This window comes from Cynocephalus volans, chromosome 4, assembly GCF_027409185.1.
Source record: "Cynocephalus volans isolate mCynVol1 chromosome 4, mCynVol1.pri, whole genome shotgun sequence".
In the NCBI taxonomy this organism is placed as follows: domain Eukaryota; kingdom Metazoa; phylum Chordata; class Mammalia; order Dermoptera; family Cynocephalidae; genus Cynocephalus; species Cynocephalus volans.
This window is the reverse complement of record NC_084463.1, coordinates 17096225-17121322: the sequence shown is the minus strand read 5'-3', so window position 1 is coordinate 17121322 and position 25098 is coordinate 17096225. Positions and strand designations below refer to the sequence as shown.

The following is a 25098-nucleotide window of genomic DNA, read 5'->3' as shown; positions in this document are numbered from 1 at the left end:
ACCTTAGCCTCTGGATATACAGCAGCCAATAGTTTAAACTACATAGGATTACTCAGAACTCATAACATCAGTGGCCATTCAAAAAACTAAGAAAACAAACTATACTATTTTGTTCCACATTACTATATCAATGGCTGAAATAAACTGAGTTAATGGTTAGGGGAAAATGATCTTTTTGGTAATCAGATATATGGGCTGTAATGGGGTTGAAATGTAATGCCTTAAAACTGATGACCTATGAGGCATGTGCTGCCTGGCAAAGAGTTTAATCAATTCTAAAAATCAATATTCTTTTGCTGTCAGTATTTCTCCCATCTGTTATATAGTCTGGAAGACTGGAATCAACTACAGTTAAGGATAAGGAGGAATAAAAAGGAAAGATGAAAACAAAAATAAATTGGAAAATAGAAACCTGAAAGTAGCAGCAACAAAATTTTACTTGAAAACTTCCCCAAAACAGATTATTGAACACATATAGGAATACACAAACAGGGTGCAGATAGAGAAACAAATAAATATATGACCCTCTGGCTATATGTCAATGTGGCCTGAGAAATATTTAATATAGACCTTTGTCTAAGCACAGAAAAGGTAGAATTACCTAGTGAAATCTCTGTGTACTGACCCATCTTACATACATCTTTCTTCTGAGGTAGCACCTCACTATTAAACTGTTCCATCAGTTAGCAAAAAGCTTATGTACGTGGTCAAAGTGCGGGTCAAAGCACAAAGCACAAAACTTTTGTGAAATTTTATACTCCCAAAGAAACAAATTCAGGGGACTCAACCGGTGAACATAAGAGCTGAACTGATTCACAGGAAGATTTGGTCTGACTCATCACCCATGCAGGCCAGAAATCTCACCACAGGTTCGGTAGCAGGACTATTAGGAGAAATGTAGAGGAGAAAGGATTAACAAGGTAGTTCTTTTTGCATTTGTGCAGTGTGGACAGAGCACACATGGCAATTAAGTGTCTCAAAGGACAAGAAGACACAGACTGTAATTTGTTGAACAGTGAAATATAATAGTTGTTTAGATCAGTAAATAAATAAATATATGTACAAATGGAGGTTACTTTTTAGAATAGCCTTATAAATGTGCATATATTAATAAATCACTTAGAAATCAGATGACATGAATCTCAAAGAATTTTAGTAAAAATCCTAATAAAATCAAGAGCACAGTCACCAGATTAAGACTTGTAAATAGTTAAATATAAGAAAAGCTGAACAAAACTAGATAATCGATAGATTCTGCTTAAAGGAGAAAGCTATCTTAGAATTTGTATAGCATTCAATATCTACAAAGTGTTTCAATGATTAATTTATCAGCAAGCTCATCTTATAAGTAAGCAAACTGAAGCACTAAATATTAAATGGATTTCTTACGATCACAGGAAAAGTTGGAGCAAGTGGTCTTAGTCAATCCTTAAGATATAATCATTTACTCATTAACACAATCAACAATCATTTGACTACCTAGTATGCAGGGTGCTTATGATAAAAAAGATAAAAATCTCCACTTTGAATAAGCTCATAGTCTGGTAGGAAAACTGTCAAGTAACCAAATGATTATACTACACTGTGATAAATCCTTTCATAGCAGTACAGTACAGTGCTCTGGGATAATCTGACTCTGTCTGAGTGAAAGCCAGAGAAACTATCACAGAGGAATAGCAACTTGCACCAAGTATTGGAAGATAAACAGCAAGTAGCCACATAGACAAGAGGAGAAAGATGACAGTGGATTCAGAATGAATAAAAGCAAGGAGGCTTTTCATGTCAAGAGTTTATTATGAGCTACAATAAAAGTATATGGCTAAAGACAGAGATAAAGTTCTAGAAATAGCAAAGGGCCATATGATGAAGGTCCATCCTTAAAGAGTCCAGACCTTAGTTTCTAGGCAATGCAAAGCAACTGAAGGACTTTATGCAGAATGGTGTCATACTCGTGCTTCATTTACTAAAAGGAGTCTGCGGTAGCACTGTGAAAGACAGCTTATAGAAAGAAGGATAAAGCCAGACTCACGAAAACTCATTAGGAAACTTTCCCAACAGTTGAAGCAAAAAATAAGAGTCTAAATTAAGGCAGGACAACGAGTCAAGTAGGAAGAACTATTTTTCCCTTATTCTTCAGGGTAGCTTCTGTCAGGTAATGTCATAGTCAGGTAGGTACTGTTATATACTGGTATAGTAATAAGAGAGAATGTTGTAATACTGTTATTTGTGTACTTAGTTTACTCTGAGGTCAAAAGACATCAGTTATGGCAAGCCACCAAAGGGACTTGATAATATAAGTTCTAAAATATTTGAAATAAATTTCAATAACAAGAATAAATATTTTTATAATCTGTTTCAAGCTCTAGCAATTTTATGTCAATTTAGAGTCATAAATACTGAAGTAGAAGCAGAGAATGAGCATAGGATATATAAACTAGTGAAAGAGTAGAAAATTTAATGCACTGTTAGCATTAGACTCATCAACCTCCTGATGCCTGGAATAAAGTTCCTCAGTGCTTTTCACATTGATGGAAAACAGATTATCAAAAACAAAGTTAATTGAAAAATCACCGTAGATAGTTTTGATGCAGTTATTTACCTTGAGACATGTAAAAAAGAATCTTAAGTGAGAACCAGAATTCAGCAGAATATATAACATAAACAATGATACAATGGTTATTGCTGCCTTTCACCAAAGTTCAGCAATATAAAAACTTTACCTCATGCCAGTCTTTGAGCTTGTTGTCAGAAAGATCTAGCTCCGACACATGAGCACAGAAGGCAGCAATTTCTTTTTCATCTCCTGCGCAGGTTATTCCACAGCTGTTCAACACTAGTACACTTGGGAGGTTGAGGCGATCTGAATCACAGGGGACACAAAACACTTTCTATGTCAGTCTAATCCTTATTTACATACATTCAGCCTCCAGATATCATCAAGAAACAAAAAACAAACTGTGTGAAATCACACAAGGATCTGGAAAACACAGGATACAGCAGGATCCAAGGATATTGAATTCTAAGGGGAGATAGCCAAATATGGCCCAGGAGGAGCTCGGAAGTACCAGTACAGTACCACCAAACAAGGCATTTAGGCTTTAACTCCAATAGCATTGTTTAGATTGATTACCAATAACAGAGCCATCATCCATGCTACCATCTCATCATCTGAAATCAGATCCTTGCCTGAACTACCACCACCTTCTTATTGGCCTTGATTCTTTTTCAAATTTAGTTCAAAGGTATTCTAGATAGCTCTTTTCTTTCTGGCTGATGTGTATTTTACCTTTAGCTACCTTTGAAAATTATTTCAAACCATTAGATAATCTATCTGCTAAACCACTTCTATTCTTCAAGTTCCTATCATGCAAGAAATCTTCCTCATCTAAGTGATCTGTTCAAAAACTCTCTTTTTCTCTTATACCTTATCAATTATTCCCCTCTTTTATATCCATGTAGAATTTGTTCCTTATGAAAATTAGCCTTTTTTCTAAATACAATTACAATAGAAGAAAGTGTTTCAGAATCTAAAACTATTCAATGAATTTGGTCAAACTGAGATAACAACTCTCTGACTACGGCCTGGTTCAAAAGTACATGTTATAAAATCACTAAAAAAGGTAAACATGAGAATTCAACCACTTTTTCCCACTTGGTATAAAACAAGGACTCATGAAGGTAATATTTTATTATTGAAGGCCTCAAATTATATAATTTTTCAACACAGTACTTTTCGAGATCAAATTTCTCAGAATAGGGATGGATCCTGAAAAAAATGACCAGGTAAGAAGTCCATTTCCCTCTGCCGTTCCAGGTTACATGGACTGCTAATGTAGTTGTGTTGAGAAATAAAAAAACACTCAGTAACTTTTGTACATAGAAACTAAAACACTGATTCAATATAATCCTCCACAATTACAAAGAACTACATCTAAGAACTATTAATTACAACATTAAGCTAAAAGGCAAGCAAAAACACACCTTGCACATTTCTAGTTACAGATCTTTGCTTACATCTAATCCCTCTCCCAGAATGTCTTTATCTCCTCTCTAACCAAATTCTATATTCTTGAAGGGCTAATTCAAGTCTTATGGCTTTGAACCTTTCCTGATCTTATTAATTAATTCTCTTCCAAATTTCTCTACCAAAGGGAACGCTCCTACACTGTTGGTGGGATTGTAAATTAGTACAACCACTATGGAAAATAGTATGGAGAATTCTCAGACAACTACAGATTGGTCTTCCATATGATCCAGCAATCCCACTTCTGGGTATATACCCAAAGGAATGGAAATCATCATGTCGAAGGGATACCTGCACTCCCATGTTCATGGCAGCTCTGTTCACAATAGCCAAGATATGGAACCAACCTAAATGTCCCTCGATGGACAAATGGATGAGGAAAATGTGGTATATATACACCATGGAATACTATTCTGCCATAAAAAAGAACGAAATTCTCCCATTTGCAACTACACGGATGAGCTCGGAGAAACTTGTGTTGAGTGAAATAAGCAAAGCACAGAGGGATAAATACCACATGTTCTTACTCATAAGTGGGAGCTAAGAGAGAAAGTAGGAAGGAAAGAAAGACCACAGTAGTGTGTTGGACTTGCAGAGGGAGAGAGCATACCAAAGGATACAAAGTAGAGTGGGGGTAAGGAGGAAGGGGAGGGAGGTCGGGGATAATTGGGTAGGGAACATGGGGTATAATCACAATTTGTAGTAATGGGCATGCTGCCAGTATGGATCTGGCCATCACATCTTGGGCACGAATGGTGACAATCAGCTTTGTATGTCATGAATATTCATAACTAATAAAAAAAAAGTACTAAGAAAAAAATAAAAATAAAAATGAAATTGGCTTTGACTTCTGTAGTTCTAGAAAAAAAAAATTCTCTCCCGATTGCTGTGCCATTCATTTGGCTCAACATAAACTACCTTATATTATATCTTTTTAAATATGAATGTCTTGTAATGCAATTAGGCTGTAAGATCCTTGAGAGCACAGGCCAGTTTTGTATAGTTTTGTACCCTTCATGTTCCTAGAAAGATTATAAATTTGAAATATTATCACTCAAATATTATTCTTGCCCTATGAGTGCAACCAAATGTCTCTTGGTCAATCTGGAGGAAAACAAGTCCTGTCAGTTTCCTTAAAAAGCTGAAGTCATTCATGAATATGACCCCAAAAGCACGGGCAACCAAAGGAAAAATAAACAAATGGGATTATATCAAACTAAAAAGCTTCTGCACAGCAAAAGAAACAATTAACAGAGTTAAAAGACAACCAACAGAGTGGGAGAAAATATTTGCAAAATATACATCTGACAAAGGATTAATATCCAGAATATACAAGGAACTCAACAACTTTACAACAAAAAACAAATAACCCAATTGAAAAATGGGCAAAAGAACTAAGTAGGCATTTCTCTAAGGAAGATATACAAATGGCCAACAGACACATGAAAAAATGCTCTACATCACTCAGCATTCAGGAAATGCAAATCAAAACCACACTGATACCATCTCACCTCAGTTAGGATGGCTAACATCCAAAAGACCATGAATGATAAATGCTGGTGAGGTTGCAGAGAAAAAGGAACTCTCATACATCATTGGTGGGACCGCAAAATGGTGCAGCCTCTATGGAAAATGGTATGGAGGTTCCTCAAACAATCGCAGATAGATCTCCCCTATGACCCAGCTATCCCACTGCTGGGAATATACTCAGAGGAGTGGAAATCATCAAGCTAAAGGTATACCTGTTCTCCAGTGTTCACTGCAGCACTATTTACGATAGCTAGGAGTTGGAACCAGCCCAAATGTCCATCATCAGATGAATGGATATGGAAAATGTGGTATATCTACACAATGGAATACTACTCTGCTACAAAAAAGAATGAAATACTGCCATTTGCAACAACATGGATGGACCTAGAGAGAATTATATTAAGTGAAACGAGTCAGGCACAGAAAGAGAAATATCACATGTTCTTACTTATTTGTGGGAGCTATAAATAAATAAGTAAATACACAAATAAACTGAGGGGGAGGAAGAATACACAACTATTACAATTCCTTGAAGTTCATACTACAAGCGAACAGATATGAGGTTGTTGGGAGGGAGGGGGGAGAGAGAGGAGAGAGGGAGGTTTCAGTAATGGGCCACAATAATCAACTACATTGTATATTGACAAAATAAAATAATATTTAAAAAAAATAGATTTAACTATAAAAAAATGCTGAAGTCGTGACAAAGGAAAGAGACTATTTGATTAATAATTCAAGATAAAGGAAATCATTTGCAAACAAGGTAATATTCTGATTTAACCTCCTAAGTAAGCTCCAGTAAGTAAATGCTTTAGGTCCATCCCATCTTTCTTACCTTTCATAGGAGAGCCCTGAGGTGTGGCTGGGACATGGACTCCCATCCCAGGACCACGGCGGTAAGGAAAGTTTTCAGGACTATATTTTTCACATAATACTTGCATAAAACTTCTTCCACTAGGTTGATCCATCTTTCCTAAAATTCTACAAGAAACCAAGAAATCATCAAAATTATTTACTTACTCACACAAGAAATACTTACTGAAAACCAATTATTTATAAAGCACTAGGTTAGGCATTGCAGACATATAAGACACGGTCACTGCCCTGAGGAACTTAAACTGTGGTGAGATCTTATGATTTAGGGAAGCTACCTTTGCAGACAAATGACACCAATAACAATTCAGCATGTGATATTTGCAATACATATGAAAGCATTATGAGATTTAGAAGAGGATGTGATCATTTCCAACCATGGATAACAAGAAGGATTTTGGCTGGTGCACAGGGTTAATGTGGTAACTAACTGGGAAAAGATTTGAAAAGATAATATAAACTGAACATTCGGCTGAATAGTTTGGACAAATCCTTTAATATCTGTCCCTCGAAACCCACTCTCCTCTTCTCCCACAGTAAAAGAATCTTTAACTGTATACATGGGTACTCGTATGGAATGAGTATATGACCAAGTTCTAGCTGATGGGATAGAAATTCTGTGACACCTTGTACAAATCATCCTTAAAAGACAGCCAGAGTGTACCACCTGCCCTCCTTCTTTGTCTCTTCCTCCATTCCGTAGCCTACAAAACAGATGCCATCTTGAACCGTGAGCCCAAGGAATATACCCTAAGGAAGGAGAAGTAAGAAGCTGAAAGGGGCCTGGGTCCCTGAGAACTTCACAGAACTAAGTTGTCATACTGCTACCTGTCTCTGGAAATTTCAGTGACAGATAAATAACCTATTTTATTTAAGCCACTGTTCTTTTCAGTTTTCCAGTTACTTATAACTGGACCTAATCCTAACTAATACAGAATGTCATTTCTTTTGGTTCTGAGTTTGGGTAGTCTTTTCTATTTACCTCAGCTAAGGGGTCCAAATAATCAGTAACTCCAGCATCTTCCCAATACTCACGCATACGTTAAAACAGGTAATATTAAACAACGTGCTCACTCTGACAGTCTGATAACCCATTATCTTAAGGTGCTGGCCTATGCTCTCTATTAAATATCAATCAAAATATAGGCAACTATAATTGACCTCTGTAATTCCAACTATGAGATATTAGGCTATTTTATCTTATTGAAATAATCAGAAAAAGGAAGGAGGAGATAGAGGACTCAAAGAAGAAGGGATGTCCTGAGAAGAGGAATAACACCGAGCACGTCCAATGGCATATATGAATAACCACAAGAGCTCTCGTATTGCCAAAGCAGCATAACCATGGGCGACATCGTCACGATTTTCTAAATAGGAACCTTAGAGATCTCATATGCCACATAACAGGCTGAACTTTATCCTATAGGAAACAGGAAGAAAAACAGGAAGACACTAATACAAATTTTTTTTTAAACTAGCCCTGGCAATTATGTAGCTGATGAATATGAGAGAAACAGAGAAATAAGATAGAAAGAAGGAAGAAGAGATAGGAAGATACTGCAAAAATAGACAGAGATGATGAATTAATATAGTCGTAGAAGAAAGAGAAAGCAGTGGCAGATTCAAGATCACTTTAGAAAGCAAGCTTTTCAGGTATTATAAGGGCTGAGGGAGAAAGCAGAATCAAGGCTGAGCCCCAGGTTTCCAGAACAGGTAACCAGGTGACTAACAAGAAAATATGAACAAAGCCAGTTTTAAGGGGGGAAATGCTAAATTCCATTTTATACATTTTCAATTTGAGGCACCTGTGGAATACTAGGGAAAAAGTCTGAAGCTGGGTGCAAACATGAGCTAAAGATGAAGATTTGGACATCATCAAGACATAGGAAACGTTACAAATAAGAACAGCAGGACAATTGAATTCTGAAGGTCAACGATATTTAAGGGACAGACAGAGGAAGCAGAATCATAAAGGAAAAAAAAAAAAAAGAACCACCAGAGAACAGAGCATATAGCCAACATTCTGAGAAGTTTCGATAAGTGGAGAAATGGGATGATAAGCTAGGCAGGAACAAAATAGAGTAGAAAATGAGGAGAAACTGTCAAGATTTTTTTCTCTAAAAACAGGAGACCTAAACATACTTATAGATTACAAAAAACAAGCCAGTAGAGCTAGGGAGGCTGAAAATGACTTTGTCCTAGAAGAAACCAGCCGGAATGAGCATGAAAAAGCTTCTTAGAAGGTACTAGCCAGATAATGTTTCTGTATTAGTCTGTCTCTGTTGCTTATAACAAAATACCTGGAACTGGGTGATTTGTAAGAAAATCAAATTTATTGCTTACAGTTTCAGAGGCTGGTAAGTCCAAAGTCCAGGGAACACATATGGTGAGAGTCTTATCCTGGTGGTGACTACAGAGACTTAGTATATCATATGGTGAATATGGTGGAGCAGAGACAGACACTAACCTCCTCATTCACTCCCCTTTTAAAGCCCACCAAACCACACCCATGACCACTATTTTTAATCCATTCACTACAGCATGGTCTTATAATCTAATCACTTCTTCAAGGCCCCACCTTTCAATTACCATAATAGGATTTCCCACCCTCAAGAGTTATAGTGGGAATTAAGTTTGGGGGAGACATTCAACCCAAGGCAGCTTCAAATTGTTTACCATTAGTGGTGACATATCTACTTCACTACAGTTGCAGTGGCTTACTTTTGCTTATACAGTTTAATTATATACTGAATGTTAGGTATTTTTTCTCATGTGATTATCTTAACTGCACGATTAATAAAGGGTAACTGTGTAATTCTCTTTTCTTCAGTATCTATTCATAGCATCAGGCACAGTATACTACACATGGTAAGGGCTTGATAAGTATTGCTGAGTATTAAAATCACTAGCCTCCAGTGTGTTAAGCAGAAAAAGCAGAGAATACAGGATGGGGGTAGGTTTAAGTCCTACCCAGTTCTAGCTACTTAATAGTTTTGTGCCATCAGGCAAGTCACTGTATTTATCTGGGATTCAAATGTCTTCATCTATAAAATAAGCTATTAACATCTATACTATTTGCTATAGTCCTAAAATATACAAATGCACTATTTAGATTACAGGGTTGCTATAGAGTCCTAAAATATGCAAAAGCACTATTTAGATTACAGGGCTGTTATAAAGCTTTACAGAAATGCTATCAATTATAAGAGGAAGTTGTAGTAAGGTAAAAAGCAAAGGGAAATAGGAAAGTTAGGCTCTCTCACTAGCTGGGTAAACATAAGCTAGTTATCTAATCTCCCTCTAATTTTCTCACCTATGGAAGGTCTAAACCTTCCTCTCAGGTTTGTAATAAGAATTTGAAAAAAGCATAAATATAAAAGCAGTCATTAAACTTGGCTCGTTTCCTAGATTACTACCAGGACCATGTCTATTTGACTTTGTAAAACCAATTCACAAATTCCTAAAACACAGTAGATGCACATTGAGTGCATGTTCATCCACTGAAAATAAGTTTTATACAATTTACCAAAGGTTAAACTATGAAATAATTTCATAATGAGTATATCACAAGCCATCTTGAAAACACCGGGCTGCCCTCTCTTTAAGATTCTCATTTCTAAGCTTAAAGATAGGGCCTGTTAGTACAAGACAGTGTGTGTTCTTTCTATCCACACAGAGTGGCAAGTGTCGGCACAGCTGCTATCCTCTATGCCAACAATGACTGCATCAAAATTGAACTGTGTTGTTTCATCTAGGGCTTCAGGAACCTTCAGGTTGAAAGGTTCTTTTTCATATAAATTTCTCACCACCAACAGCAGACAACACAGAGCAGGTGCTATGCCACTGTCAACAGGCATAACAGCTCTTAAAGACCTGTCTCAAGCAGGATGCCAATAGAATTCTTTGAAATGTTTAACAAAGAAAATAAAGAAGTTACATTGCTATCTTCCATAAAATCAGTAGTTCAAAAGAATAAAAAGTATGTGAGAAGAGTGAACTATCACTGTCAAAATAATTGTCACTGAGTTTAAGCAGCATCTTTTATTTGGAGGTTGCAGAACCACTTAAACTCAAACCTATACAATTCAAGGGCAATAATCTTATACACAATCTAAACATAGACAAACTGAGGGAAGGTAAGATTAAAGACATTCAAATTAAAATAAGTCCTACTAAGCAAGCAAACATGGGAACTTAAAAGTTTTTCCTCATGGTCTCACAATTTAATAACTCTTCCAAATAGTTTGGATTTGTTTTTTGATTGTTTGTGGGTTTTTATTTTTTCAGTTCTTTTTTAAGGCCGAAAAGCAACTTGGAGATTGCTGCTTTCCCTCTCCCCCAATCCCTCCTGCTCTTCCTTTGTAACTTGGGCCCAGCAGAATGGATCTTACAAAAGGTGGCGAGAACAAGGGCCATTCTGCCATCAACAAGGTGGTGACCCAAGAATACACCAACAACATTCACAAGGGTATCCATGTTGTGGGTTTCAAGAAGCGTGCCCCTGGGCACTCAAAGAGATGCAGAAATTTGCCATAAAGGAGATGGCATGCACATTGATATCAGGCTCAACAAAGCTGTCTGGGCTGAAGGAATAGCAATGTCCCATACAGTAGCCATATGTGGTTGTCCAGAAAACATAATGAGGATGAAGATTCACCAAACAAGCTCTATACTTTGGTTACCTATGTAACTGTTAGCACTTTCAAAAATCTGCAGATAGTTAATGTGGATGAGAACTAACTGCTGATTGTCAAATAAAATTATAAAACCACCTTCATATTTTGCTTTTTCATTTCTAGTTGCAACATACTGTGCTTGGATATCCTAAAGCAGTTCCTAATTATGGGATCATTTGGAGAGCTTTTCCTAAATAATGGAAGCCTGTGCTCCCTTCTCCCAGTCCCCTGGCGTTTGATTATTTGTCTAAGCAGCTTATTGAAGGTGGTTTTCAAGTATAGCCTGACTTGAGAACCACTGTTCTAGGTAATCAGGGAATTAGAGGTATAATGTTAATAACGTTTTTTACTTTCACGTTTTGTTACTTCTTCTAAGATAAAAATGTTTTTCAGACATCGGCATGTAGAATTCAATTTGCCATTGGCCACTTTTGACATTTTAAGAAACAACTCTAAAATAATACAGTCGAGGGGCCGGCCCGTGGCTCACTCGGGAGAGTGCGGTGCTGATAACACCAAGGCCCCGGGTTCGGATCCCATATACGGATGGCCGGTTCGCTCACTGGCTGAGCGTGGTGCTGACAACACCAAGTCAAGGGTTAAGATCCCCTTACCGGTCATCTTTTAAAAAAAATAAAAAATAAAAAAAAATAAATAAAATAAAATAATACAGTCGAAAGCATCTTAGATTTAGTAAAATAAACATAGCAGTGTATCTTTAACAACAACAACAAAAGACTGAAAAGCAGTACCAGGCACCTTCATTAGTCATTTTTCAGGAGTCGTTATTGGACTAGCTTTCCAGGAATGCAGATGGCATACACGTTAATATATGGGTTTTGAATTAGAACATTAAGATTGCAAAATGTATTGGTAACATAAATCTACTCAAAATCTGTTGGGGCAGTATGAGAGGGAACAGTAGGTGGGAAAGGAAGGCTGAAAACCAAGCAGACTGAAAAATGAGGAAATACAGGACGGAAAAAGATCTTTAACTGGAAACTTCTAAAGGGTTTTTTGGGGAGAGGGAATAATCTATGGCTTTCTGGAAATAAGAAGTGTCAAATTACATCAGACTACCTCTACAGTTGGCAGAGTTCAAATGCATTTGTAAAACTTTCTGAATTAGTGCTTGAAGACAGGGAGCCAGGAATCTTGGGTGATGTTGCTTGGTTCCATTACCAAGTCATGCAGTATGCCTGTGAAAATCTCAATTCCTTTGTGCTTCAAGATCCTGACTACAATATGCTCTTGTAAAGTGCTTGGAAAAAGTCAGGATATAGTGCAAGTTGGAGGATAAGATACTCAGTACACCTTTGCCAAATGGATTAATATCAGAATAGAACATCCAGTCACCTAAGTACCGTCAATTGCTATCGAACAATTTGTACTCCGCGTTCCCAATAAAAGAGTCAAGTCAAATTTAGAATGAAATTCTACACAACCGAAAACAGAAAATAGATCATGTCTGACCATTAGCACTGGAAGATATACAAGATATGTCCTTATACTGGTATGCAAGATCAATATTTACTTCACAAAGAAACAATGTTGAGTAGTATACTTCATAAAGTGTGAACACTACCAGCCTCATCACAACTTCCAAAAGATATAAATACGACTCCACAGAGTACCAAAATATAAATTTTAAATCTTATAAAAATAGATTTTTCTGATTGTATATACATACACTACCTCCGGAAAGATTAAACAGAAGTGACTAAAAGTAGTACAGTAGATTCCAGAAAGAAGAAATGAGGAATGAGGGTGGAAAGGAGATTTGCTTTTCAACGTTTACCCTTTTGGACCACTTGAACCCACCAGGTACATATATCATCTTTTCAAAATGTAAAATATTTTTAAATAACATATCTGGGAATGACTTAATAATTTGTCAAAGGGTTTTTTATTTCCTCGTCATTATAAAGTTTCTATGAAAACAAATTCCAAATTAGAATTTTGTACATGGAATATACAATATTAATACTAATTTTAAAAGGAATTAGGAAATGAGGACGAAAAGGAAATAGAATGGATGGCCAAACAGAATTAGATAACTTTGTAAAACAGCATTAAGAAAGAAAAAGCAAGCAGAAACAAAACACACCTGAGCCTTAGAACTAAACTACAATGAAACTAAGAGGAGAGAATGAAATGAAGGTGGGTAAGATGACAGAGCCAGATCGGTGTTCTATTTTTTTTTTTTTTTTACCAAGGGCAAAGCAAAAGCTCCACTATGGATGATTGCACAGGATTGGAAGAACCCTCAAGCCTGCACGGTTCTACTTCCTTTGCAAGCCAAGTTAAATATGTTAATAAAAGCTACCCAAATCTTTCATCCACATTACCTAAATTTTATCCAAATTGCTTTGCCTCTGGAGCCACAACTACAACCAGGGGCAGTGATGTCTTGGGAGCCTTGGGAGCTTCAGGCTTCCCTATCACCTCTGACTGTGGAGACCAACAAAGAAAAGAGAGGTACTTCCTGCAGCAGGAAATCCCTCCTGCAGGTTTCAAGTTACTGGAATTGTAGATAGTTGGGAACTGATTTACGCTTTTAAAAAAGAAATCACAATAATTCAAAATATGCCTTAATTTAGGATGGGGCTAAATCTTTGAGAAGAGTTTTCATAAAAATGGAGAAAAGGAAAATACTCTCAAATTACTTTCAGTCATTTGACATGGGCCCATTTATATACAATTAATCAATCTCATCTATGCACCCATGAAGGGCAGAAAAAACTACACTTTGAAAGCTACCTGCCAATATTTTGCTACCAAATATTTAAAAACAAAACTTAGGTTAAACATTTTGGATACAATTTCACCTTTAGGTTCCTTTGGTGAGATGACATTTCATTCCAGTGATTTTCTTCTCAGTTAGATGCCTGTTTCCGTCACAATATGAGATTGACAATCTCCTTACCAATCGCTTAGTAAAATGGAGCCAACAAATACATTTAGTTTTCTCTGCTTTCTTTGCACCTTACTAAGTGATAATTAGGCTTATTTGCCCATTCGTTTACTTATAAAATGCGTGCCCTCACAGAGCTTACAGTTTCATTTAATTTAGTTAAACAACTTGCACAGTATAGATGCTGAATCTGTGTCAAACACTGTGCTATGCATTAAAGAAAGGGAGAATAAATAAAACCCAAATACTGCCTTCAGGGCATCCACAGTCTGGAAAGAAATACATGAGATGACACATACCTGAAACAAGCCACACAGAAACAGTGAATTAAAACATAAGAAGTGGTTGACTTCTGAAGTATGATCTAGGAAGTAGGGGAATCTGAGCCATTTTGAAAGATGAAGATTAGGTTACAGGGTGGGGAAGGGCATTCCAGACACAGGAAACAATAGTACATAAACAGGCACAGGAGACCTGAAACATGGGTTATCAGTAGTATGTGTGGTATGGGGTTGATAAGTCAGGAGATTCAACTGTAGAGGTGACAGTGGTCAGATCATGAATGACCTTGCTCAGGCTAGACTTTACCTTGAAGAGATAAAAGAAAGAAAAATTTTAGGAAGGAAGGAAGAAAGGAGGGAAGGAAGGAGGGAGAGAGGAAAAATGAACCACTACAATAATGATGAACTTTCAGAAGGAGAGAAGAGAACGATGATTACTGAAGATGAAAAGAAGGAAGGGAAGAAATTCAGTAATGGACCCAAAGAATAATTAAGTTTAATAATGATGAATATGCTAATAATCCTGATTTGATCATCACATATTTTATACAAATACTGATAGTCAATTCTGAACCCATCCCCAAAATATAAATAAATAAATAAATAAAAATTTTGATAGATCATTGTGAATAGAGTACAAGGATGGGGTTACTGATCTTTATGTACAATATGGAGAGGTCAAAAATGGTAAGAACTTTTAAAATCCCTAAAGGACTGGGCAATGAGTTCACACTTTCAGTATACTCAAGGGGATAGAAACCACAGCACAGGGAGTTAAGGAAATAAATAAGTGAGGAGGATGAGTACCTACCACACCATGAGAAGCTTAGATGAAAGTGGAAGAGACGGGACAGCTGATGAAGTAAAGTAAAGCCAAAGGCTAAGAAAGAACTTGGCATAGGCTGAGTTTGGGGGTGGGAGAGGTCAGCATTATCTGACAAAACAAAGCTTGAGGAGGAAACTCTCCAGGATATCTTCAAAGAACTTCTCAGAAACACTAGCTTTCTTAATTTTTGCAATTTTTTAAAGGCCCGTTTAACTTTTACTTTGTGGACTCTTCTAACCTCTGTGGACCTGAACCCCTTCCCCCACCCTTAAATATTAACTGACTAGCTTTTCTGCTTCTGTAATTAGCTTGTGTAAGGTTTTACAAGCCCTTGTGGGTGGGACTCTCTGGTAAGGGCAGATAAAGGGCTTCCCAAACCACCCAAAGTTCATCCAGTTCCGGGAAGGGCCTAACCACACAAGAGGTGGGCTGTTGGGCAATTCCCCAGTTCCTCGTCTGTATACCACCCCACTGAAAGCCACCAATGAATTTAAAAGTTACCTCAGGTGACCAAAAAGCTGTATACAACTCATCCTGTTTCCAAAGTCTGCCTACCAAACTGTATAAAAAGTACTCATGTTAAGAGCTCGGGGATGCTTCTGTCCTGAAGATGGAGTGACCCCAGCATGCTAGAATAAAAAATCCTCTTGCTTGATTGCAGCGATCTCTGTTTCCTGGTCTTTGTGAGATGAGCCTTCCTAACAAGTAAGATTCGCACTTTCGGGCCAGTCTTACACCTCATCCCTAGTAAGTTTTTTTTTTTTGAACAATTCCCCACTGTACCCAAACCCTGCCAGATTCTTGGACATTTTAGGTAGCTGGAATTTTTGTTTGTTTTGTTTTCTAAATCAATCTTTCTGATCCTCAGCATAAATGTATCTCCAATAAAATAGAATTACTCTGGGAAAATATATGTGTGCATTACATATTTTTCCCTCCAGGAAAGATTAAATAAGTCAATGAATAACTGATTACTCATAATTCTTCCAATAAGTTTTCATCTAAATATTTGCTTTAAAAAAATATCCATTCTGAGTTTTTAAAAATTTCCAATTGAAAATAAGCAAACAACATAGGCAAAACCTATGACCCCCACCATGTAGTTTCTCTTTTTATTAGATAAGCTAAGCAAATAAACACAAGTGTTACCAATCAGAAGCATATTTAAAGCCACTGCTACACCAAGAGACTTTCAGTGACTGATTTAGCAAGCAGATTAGGCCTGAAGATGCACCTTACAGTGAATATCCTTCCAAACCATTTTTTCCATGCTATGTAGAGATATATTATTTACATACACAAGATTAAATTACTTTTAGATGTATAGTTTTGCCTTTTGCTAAATAGCTCATGAAAACTTTCCATATCAATACATATCTACATAATCATTTTTAAGGTTAAGTATTAGTGGAAGATAGAAGTCATAATTGACAGCTATCTCTCCCATATAAGTATGTCAGGGACATTGTCCAAGTCAGTTTAACTAGGCTGGATGGTCTCATTCTGTATGGTACTTTTATAATTTTATTTATCCTAAAGTATGTATAGCTGCAATTTTATCTCAGTTATTACCCCTGAGCATTATGTAACATATCTAAATGGATATGCTCTCTGGATAAAAAGTAAAGAAAATAAACTAATTCTAATAAACTTTTAGAACTATTCTGTAGAATTATAATTCTATAGTCAATTCACTAACTTAACTATTAGCATTCCAAGTGCAAAACTTAAGTGCAGCTAATAAATCCATTATCATAACACACCAGGCCACCATGATTTCAAACCCTGCTAAGAACCACCCTATCTCTCAAAGTCTCTTTCTCAACTGTATCTTGCCCTACAGCCAAGGGTAATCGTGTGGCAACATCAACTGTTCTTGGTAGAGGATTTAAAAAAAAATTCAACACTGCCAAATGAAATGTGAATTCACACTCCTGATGATTCCTTGAATTATGCTATTAGTTGGAGACAGCTACCCTCTTCTCTTAGCATAGCACTACAGTTCTCCTTAAAAGCACCACAAACATTAAAATATCTATACAAAATTCTTTATTTCATTGTATTAGTGATATCAAAAATGTCTAAAATCATGACTCTATGCTGTTAGTGAGAAGTACAGCCTCGGAGCTGTGTATATTTTCTACTAAAGTATTAAAATGCATACAAAGCACATTTGATGTTGAACCAAAAAACCCCAAAAAAGCAGTTTTCTCATCTACAACTGCACATTAGCAAATGTGACTCTCATACCTGTAGTCCCACTGTATGTAAACACAGCATTTGAAATTTCTGATCCAAATGCATTAGCCCAAGAATTTTGTGATTTTTATGAGAAATCTACAGGAAAAAAATTTTAAGAAAATACCACTATTTAGACTGAAGTACCTCTTTGTATGAAAATATTTCTAAACATTTTCATTTCCATTGCCTCTCTATGTCCAAAAATGTTGGCTTAAACCAACTAAGTCCCTATTAAATCAGGCATTCTGAAAGATAGAACAAAAACTTTCCAAACACTTTCAGCAATCACAACAAAAAAGTTTTAACATCCACTATACCCTTTAACCATGCCCAAGAAGAGTTCCACCCTCACCCTCCACTCCTCCCGTCCCACACACCCAACAAATTCACAAACAAATCTGCATCTACCTCTACCTTTCTATTTGGCACAGATTTAATTATGAAAAATTCCAAGGTTTTAACATTGCATTTAATCAAAGCAGGACTAAATACATTGACTCTTGAACCAATGTTCCCAACCCGTGTCCCCATACTGAGATTAACTATTCTTTCAAAACCAAGTAATTTTCCACAATCACTTTCTGAAACAAACTAACACTTATGTCTATTTACAGTATACCAGCACATGAAACTGAGGTGATTTGCTTGGTTTTCTGTGACCCAACCAGCATGCTAAGTCATTCTTTCTGTATCCCTAATCTGTTGACCCATGTTGTCTTCACTAAGAAAGGAATATTTCATGTCAGCAGTATATAGAACCACACACAAATCACAGATATATAATTTATTAAAATGTATGAAAACCATTACAGTCAAAATACCTTTTGTAACCACATCAAAGGAGATGAACCAAAAAACTAAGCAGCAGTACTGACTGGTCTAGTTACTAAAGGGGAAAAAATTATTCTCAACTACTCTGTCCTTCCAAAAAGCAATGAATATTTTTTCTTGAATGGATTAGGTTTCGTCATAAGAAAACTGTATATGCATGGTTTCTTCTGGCTATGAACACACAAGTTTAAGGTCATTACTTAACTGTTTACAAAACAGATTATCCCATTATCTTTGCTCTTCAGCAGCTACACAAATTGTCATGTTAAGTAAGGTAAAGCTTCATTAGGAACAGACTACTAGTTCATCACTCTGTGGCCTTCTAGAGGAGTTTGCAAACCACTCTGGCTAATAATCAGGGATTGCCAGAATATTCAAACACCAGCCACACAGAGAGGCTGCAGAAGTTTACACGTGATTAAAAGAAAAAACTCACTAGCCCCTTCCACATTTAGTGCTATGGCAATACTGTCCAATGGTAATAAGTGCTGGCTCTAGAACTAAACTGCCTAGATGTAAATCCTGACTGACTCCACTACTCTGTGTGACTATGGGCAAGTTACTTAAGTTGTCCAAGTCTCCATTTCCTCATCCATAGGAGGGGGTAATAAATAGTACCTAACTCCTAGCTCATAGGGTTGCTGAAAAAAATGAATGCAGATAATATGGGTAAAAAGTATTTATTTAGCCAGTGCCTGGCACACAGAAAGCATTTGACAAATATTGGCTTACTATTACTTTTACTGCAACTACTGCTCCTACTAATACTACCATCACCACCCAGAGAACATGGTAGCATAAATGTAAGGCTGGAGAACATTCTTGCAATTTTTGTTAAACAGATTTGATGTGATTTTTTTCAGGTCCAGGACTATGCTAATTAATGCCAATTAATGATTCAGCACAGTAAAATGTCTGACATTTATAATGCCATGCCTCCATAACTAGATCTTGCTCTTACCTCTCCACCTGTCTAAATTTTATGCATCCTTCAATACCCTACTTAAAATATACTTCAGAGAGATAAAGCCTTTTCAGATACCTCTTGCCGTAAAGATGTTTCCTTTGAGCTGAGCTCACAGTATCTAATGCCTAAGATATTCAGTCAGCACTTAATCAATCACATCTGGCATATCATCTTTTCATTTTTACCCCATATATCATTATTATTTAATTCATGAACGGTGATGTAATTTTCATGTGTTTATGTCTTATATCTTCAGACTGCATAGTTCTTGAAGGTAAGAACCATATCCTAATGCTTCTTTGTATCTGTCATAGACTGGAACTTTATGCATATTTATCACCCAGTAAATGTGCTAGTCATTAGGTTTTCTACTCACTTCTGATTGTGCATATCAAATACATTTTATAAAATATGAAAAGCAGATTTATTAATAAACTCTGAAATCAGAATACCTTATAAACAACAATTCATAGCCACCACTGGCTCCACAGGGATTCCAAAAGAAATAACATGATGGAGCAAAGAATCAGTAGTAGAGTCAGAAATACTTGCTACCTACCACAATTTAAATTCTTCTGCAAAAGATAGATTAAGGGCCGAGCCTGTGGCGCACTCGGGAGGGTGCTGCGCTGGGAGCGCGGCAACGCTCCCAGCGGCCGTGGGTTCGGATCCTATATAGGAATGGCCGGTACACTCACTGGCTGAGTGCCGGTCACGAAAAAGAAAAAAAAAAAAAAAAAAAAGATAGATTAAATTCTTCTGCAAGACAGCCACAATAGATTTAATACTAAATACATGATTTTTGTATCCCTAATATACCTTATAACCCATGTGTAAAAATTAATAATTTATGCCATACTTCAGAACAATAGGCACCTGCTTAGTAACTGAAGATGAATATGTGCATTGCTCGTGGGAATGTAAAATGGTATAGTTGGTGTAGAAACAGTATGGTGATACCTCAAAAAACTAAACATAGAATAACGATATGATCCAGCAGTTCCACTTCTGGGTATAAACCAAAAAGAACTGAAAGCAGAGTGTCGAACAGGTATTTGTACACTAATCTTCATAGCAGCGTTATTCACAATAGCCAAAAGGTGGAAACATGGGTGAATGGATAAACAAAATGTGGTGACACATACAATAAAATATTACTTGGCCTTAAAAAGGAAGGAAATTTTGACACATGCTACAACATGGATGAAACTTGAGAACAATATGCTAGGTGAAATAAATCAGACACAGAAAAACAAATACCATATGGTATTCTATATACATGAGATATATAGAATAGTCAAATTCACCTAGGCAGAAAGAAGAATGGCTGCAGCAGCTGGGTGGAGTAGTGAATGAGGAGTTAATGATTAATGGGCACACAGTTTCAGTTTGAAAAAATGAAAAAATTCTGGACATGGATGATGGTGATGGTTCCATAATAATGTGTATGTACTTAATGCCACTGAACTATATACTTAAATATGGTTAAAATGGTAAATTTTGTTATGTATATTACAATAAAAATATTTTTTCAAAAAATAAAGGAATAAAGCATGTGCTATATAAAAAAAATGAATATAAATCAAGTCCAAAATTTCTGGTTCTTACTTTCATCACCCTTATCAAATTAATGCAAACAATTCACTTGGGTATCTTAAACCATGAGTGAGGGATAGAGTAGCCAAGTCTCAATAAATGCATTTAGTTGGAGACTTGATTTATGATGTACACAATCTTCATGTATCTTTTTATTAAGATCCTTTACCAATGTACATAAGAAGAAATGTCATTAAATGAACAAGGAACTAAGTGTTCATATTTAAATTTCAACCTCCAAAGGGTACTTGCTTTACAAAACTTACGCCTTAAGTTATTAATAGCACCTATGAGAAAATGTGGTCTCATGAGTCACAATGATAAAGGCTTAATAATTTAAACCTTGCTTTAACATTTTAAAGTTGCAATTCTTTCCTAAAATTATTTGCTTCAGACATTTACGTATGAACTACATAACAATACCATGATTATAAATATAATAAAAATATTCTCAAAAAAGAAATCTCTATTGAGATAATAGCATCTGTCACCCAGAACACTTAGTATTTGAAAGCTTCATTGCATTAAACTATTCTTTTAAAATAAAATGTTATAAAGACATGTATGACAGGGAGAGAAAAGTGCTAAAGCTAATTGTTTCCTAAAAAACTCTCTTCCAATATTTCACAGGTTGAGCCTCATTCTTCATAAATTCCGTATTTGCAAATTCACCGACCTGCTAAAATTTATCTGTAACCCCAAAATCAATACTTGTGGTATTTTTGTGGTCATTTGCAGGTATGTGCAGAGCAACAAAAAAATCTGAGTAACCCAACACGCACATTCCTACCTGAAGTGGAACAAGATGACACTCTGCCTTCTTGTTTCAGCTCTTATAATGTAAACAATCATCCGTTTCGTGGTCTATTTAGTGCCATGTTTTTCATATTTTAGTGCTTTTTGTTGGTGACTTCACTATTTCAAATGGCCCCCAGAGTAGTGCTATAATACTATCTAGTGTTCCTACAGCACAGGAGGCTGTGATGTGCCTTATGGAAAAATTACATGAGTTGAATAGCTTCATTTAGGCATGAATTATAGTGCTGTCTGTAGTGAATTTGATGTTAACAAATCAATAACATATATTAAATAAGGTGTCTTTAAACAGAAACGCATGTAAAATAAGGTTATATATTGATTATTTGGTTTAACATTATGACCAGAAGGGCACAGGAAGCTACCCCTCCTATTTCCATATCCACTAATTTAGTGTTTGTGGCAACTTTACATAAAAGTACTGCAAGTAAGAATTGACTGTACTTTGTTAAAGAAAACAAGTCTGGGCAAAGAAAAGGTAGACAAAAGGAAAAGAAAACATAGCCCAGAAACAAGCCCATGTATATATGGCAGGAAATGGCACAGAGATTCATAGGAAAAAGTTAAACTACTCAATAATTAGCACAGGAATAGTGAATATCAGTCTGAGAAAAACGGAAATTGAATTCTCACCTCATCACACAGGAAAAAAATTCAACTCCAGATAAAATGTGAAAGCATACTTTATTCTCTTGAGCAGAAAACAGTTATTTCTTCTAATAGGAGAAGCGTTTTATGATTTTGATTTAGGAAAATATTTCACAAATAAAACATAAAAATATCCATAAACGAAAAGTTGACCAGTAAGATGAAAAGCTTTCTATCAAAAGACATTAAAAACATAAAGACAGGACAGAAACTGGAAAAAAGTTATGTGCAGCATACGTAACTAATGCAGAGAACTCGTAAAAACAATAAGAAAACGTGAACCCAGTAGAAAAATTGTAGAGGATTCATAAAGCAAATGTACCTCACAGGGCCTGGTTTTCCAAAGCCTTGCAGTTTCAAATATTGGCCTTGCAAAGGACGGGAAATTTCACCCAGGGCATTGAGTCTCTATTGCAAGATAAGAATCCTTATACAGCAAGGCTGCTCGTTCTAAAACAGACAAGTTACTAATTGATATGTAAAGTTACTAAAAAGCTGCTAGAGGGAAAAGGAATGTCTACTAAATCAAGCCTTTGTTAATGGATCACTTAATTACCTAACAGAATGTCATCTGACTTGTTTTTACTGAATGTTACCAGCTTCTATTGTAAAACTTGTTAGACTGTACTCAGCCAAACCCCACCTATGTCTCTTCCTGTAACTTCTTGGTCTGGAGAATAAATGCAGGAAGAGAACCCCAATTCATGGTTAATTTCCCAAATGGAAGGAATGCCTCTATCTTGAGGGTTCCGGAAGATTAACCCCTTTCTGAGGCTTCTCACTGCTCAAAAGAGATGGGCTTTGAGTAATCTTTGGTGGCTCCGTCACCCAGGGGAAAAGGGGTGACAAATCCGTGGGAGGCAAAGCAAAAATGAACAGAAGACATGAACAAGTATTTAAAAGAAGATAAGACTTAAATGGCTAATAAATGTATGTAAAAGATGCTCAAGTTTAATAATATTGAGAAGACAAAAATTAAAATCTCAATGAGATACCATTTTATAAAAGTTAACAAAACTTAAAAACTCTGACAATACCAAATCCCGGAGAAAATGTGGAAGAACAAAAACTCTTATATTGCTAGTGGGAGAATAAATTGGTACAAACACCTCAAAAAACAGTTTATCATTGCCTAGTGAAGCTGAAGATGCACAAACCCTATGATCCAGCAATTCCACTTTTCAGTGTAAGCTCCACAGGAACTTATACATATGCACCAGGAGACAAGTATGTACAAGAATGTCCATAACAACAGCATTGCTTGAAATTGCAAAAATCCTGGGAGTGTGGACCTGAACCCCTTCCCCCACCCTTAAATATTAACTGACTAGCTTTCCTGCTTCTGTAATTAGCTTGTGTAAGGTTTTACAAGTCCCTGCGGGTGGGACTCTCTGGGCAGATAAGGACTTCCCAAACCACGCAAAGTTCACCCACTTCCGGGAAGGGCCTAACCACACAAGAGGTGGGCTGCTGGGCAATTCCCCAGTTCCTTGTCTGTATACCACCCCACTGAAAGCCACCAATGAATTTAAAAGTCACCTCAGGTGACCAATAAGCTGTATACAACTCATCCTGTTGCCAAAGTCTGCCTACCAAACTGTATAAAAAGTGCTCGTGTTAAGAGCTCGGGGCCGTTTTTGTCCTGAAGACGGAGGGACCCCAGCATGCTGGAATAAAAAACTTCTTGCTTGATTGCAGCAATCTCTGTCTCCTGGTCTTGGCGAGATGAGCCTTCCCAACAAGTAAGATTCGCACTTTCGGGCCAGTCTTACATTTTGGTGCATTAGCTGGGAAGCGGCTCTCTCTGGGACCAGAGACTAGAGAACGGAGGATCGCTCAAGCTGGTACCGCGGTTGTCTGTCTGTCTGCTCTGTCTGTCTTTGTGTCTTTGTTGTCTACTGTAATCTGGTTTCGGCTTTTCAGTGGCTCCGGGACGGAGTCATCGGTCTGGTTTTGGCTTTTCGGTGGCTCCGGAACAGAGTTATCAGTCTAGTTTCAGCTTTTCGGTGGCTCCGGGACAGAGTCATCAGTCTGGTTTCAGTTTTTTGGAGGCTCCGAGACGGAGTCACCGGTCTGTAGTTGTCATAGCAGCAGGTAGACATACCAGCACATAGCGGCCACAGAAATCCTCGAGGACGCTCCAGATTCCTCTGTTGGAGACAAACGGGTTCGGCTCCACAGGAGATCTCTAGGAAGGAGACCCCTCCCGAGTTCTCTGATAATCAGGTTGTGGCGCCCATGGCAGGGGCACGTCAGTGTTTTGGTTTTTGTTTGTCTGGTTGCGTGTGTGTTGGGACTGACGACTTTCTGGGGCAACACGGGGCAGACTTTCTCGACCCCTTTAAATCTGACTCTGAAATACTAAACTGACGTGAAGGCCAGGGCTCATAATCTGTACAGGTTAAAAAGGATAAATGGGCAACTCTTTGTTCTTCGGAGTGGCCAACTTTCCAACTCGCACGGCCCGCCAAAGGCTCCTTCTCTCCGCCGCTGATCACAGCAGTAAAGAGAAAAATTTTTTTGGTTTCAATTCTAAGAGTCACCCAGACCAGGTCCCTTATATCATTGTCTGGGAAGATCTGGTCACGGACCCTCCTCCGTGGGTCCATCCCTTTGTTCCCCTAACAGGTCCATCAGCCGTGTTTGCTCTTAAAGAGATGGGAAAGAAACCGGAGTCCTACCTCCCACCGAATCAGACTTGCTTCTCCTAGACCCTCCTCCTCCTTATCCTCCCTCCCTCTGCCCTCAGGCAGCCCGCCCGTCAGCTCCACCAGAGGACCCACAAGAACCCGAGAGAGGGCCTGCTCAAGGGACATGCAGTAAATGAGTGGCCTCTCCAGAGGCAATTCCTATCTTCCCCCTGCGGGCTTATGGC

The 25098-nt window shown here is 37.2% G+C and overlaps 1 protein-coding gene and 1 pseudogene across 1 annotated transcript in view; one reads left to right on the top strand and one right to left on the bottom strand.

Annotated features, from left to right (window-relative positions):
* The window catches only part of TBCEL (tubulin folding cofactor E like), a 73980-nt gene that overhangs the window by 33663 nt on the left and 15219 nt on the right, over nt 1–25098 (bottom strand). The window contains exons 2-3 of the mRNA XM_063093743.1: nt 6390–6535; nt 2721–2860 (exon numbers count right to left, since the gene is read on the bottom strand). Coding sequence (XP_062949813.1) covers nt 2721–2860; nt 6390–6522 — 273 coding nt within the window. The 5' untranslated portion in view covers nt 6523–6535. The remainder of the gene's footprint in view (nt 1–2720; nt 2861–6389; nt 6536–25098) is intronic.
* LOC134377236 (large ribosomal subunit protein eL31-like) lies at nt 10808–11167 on the top strand (annotated as a pseudogene).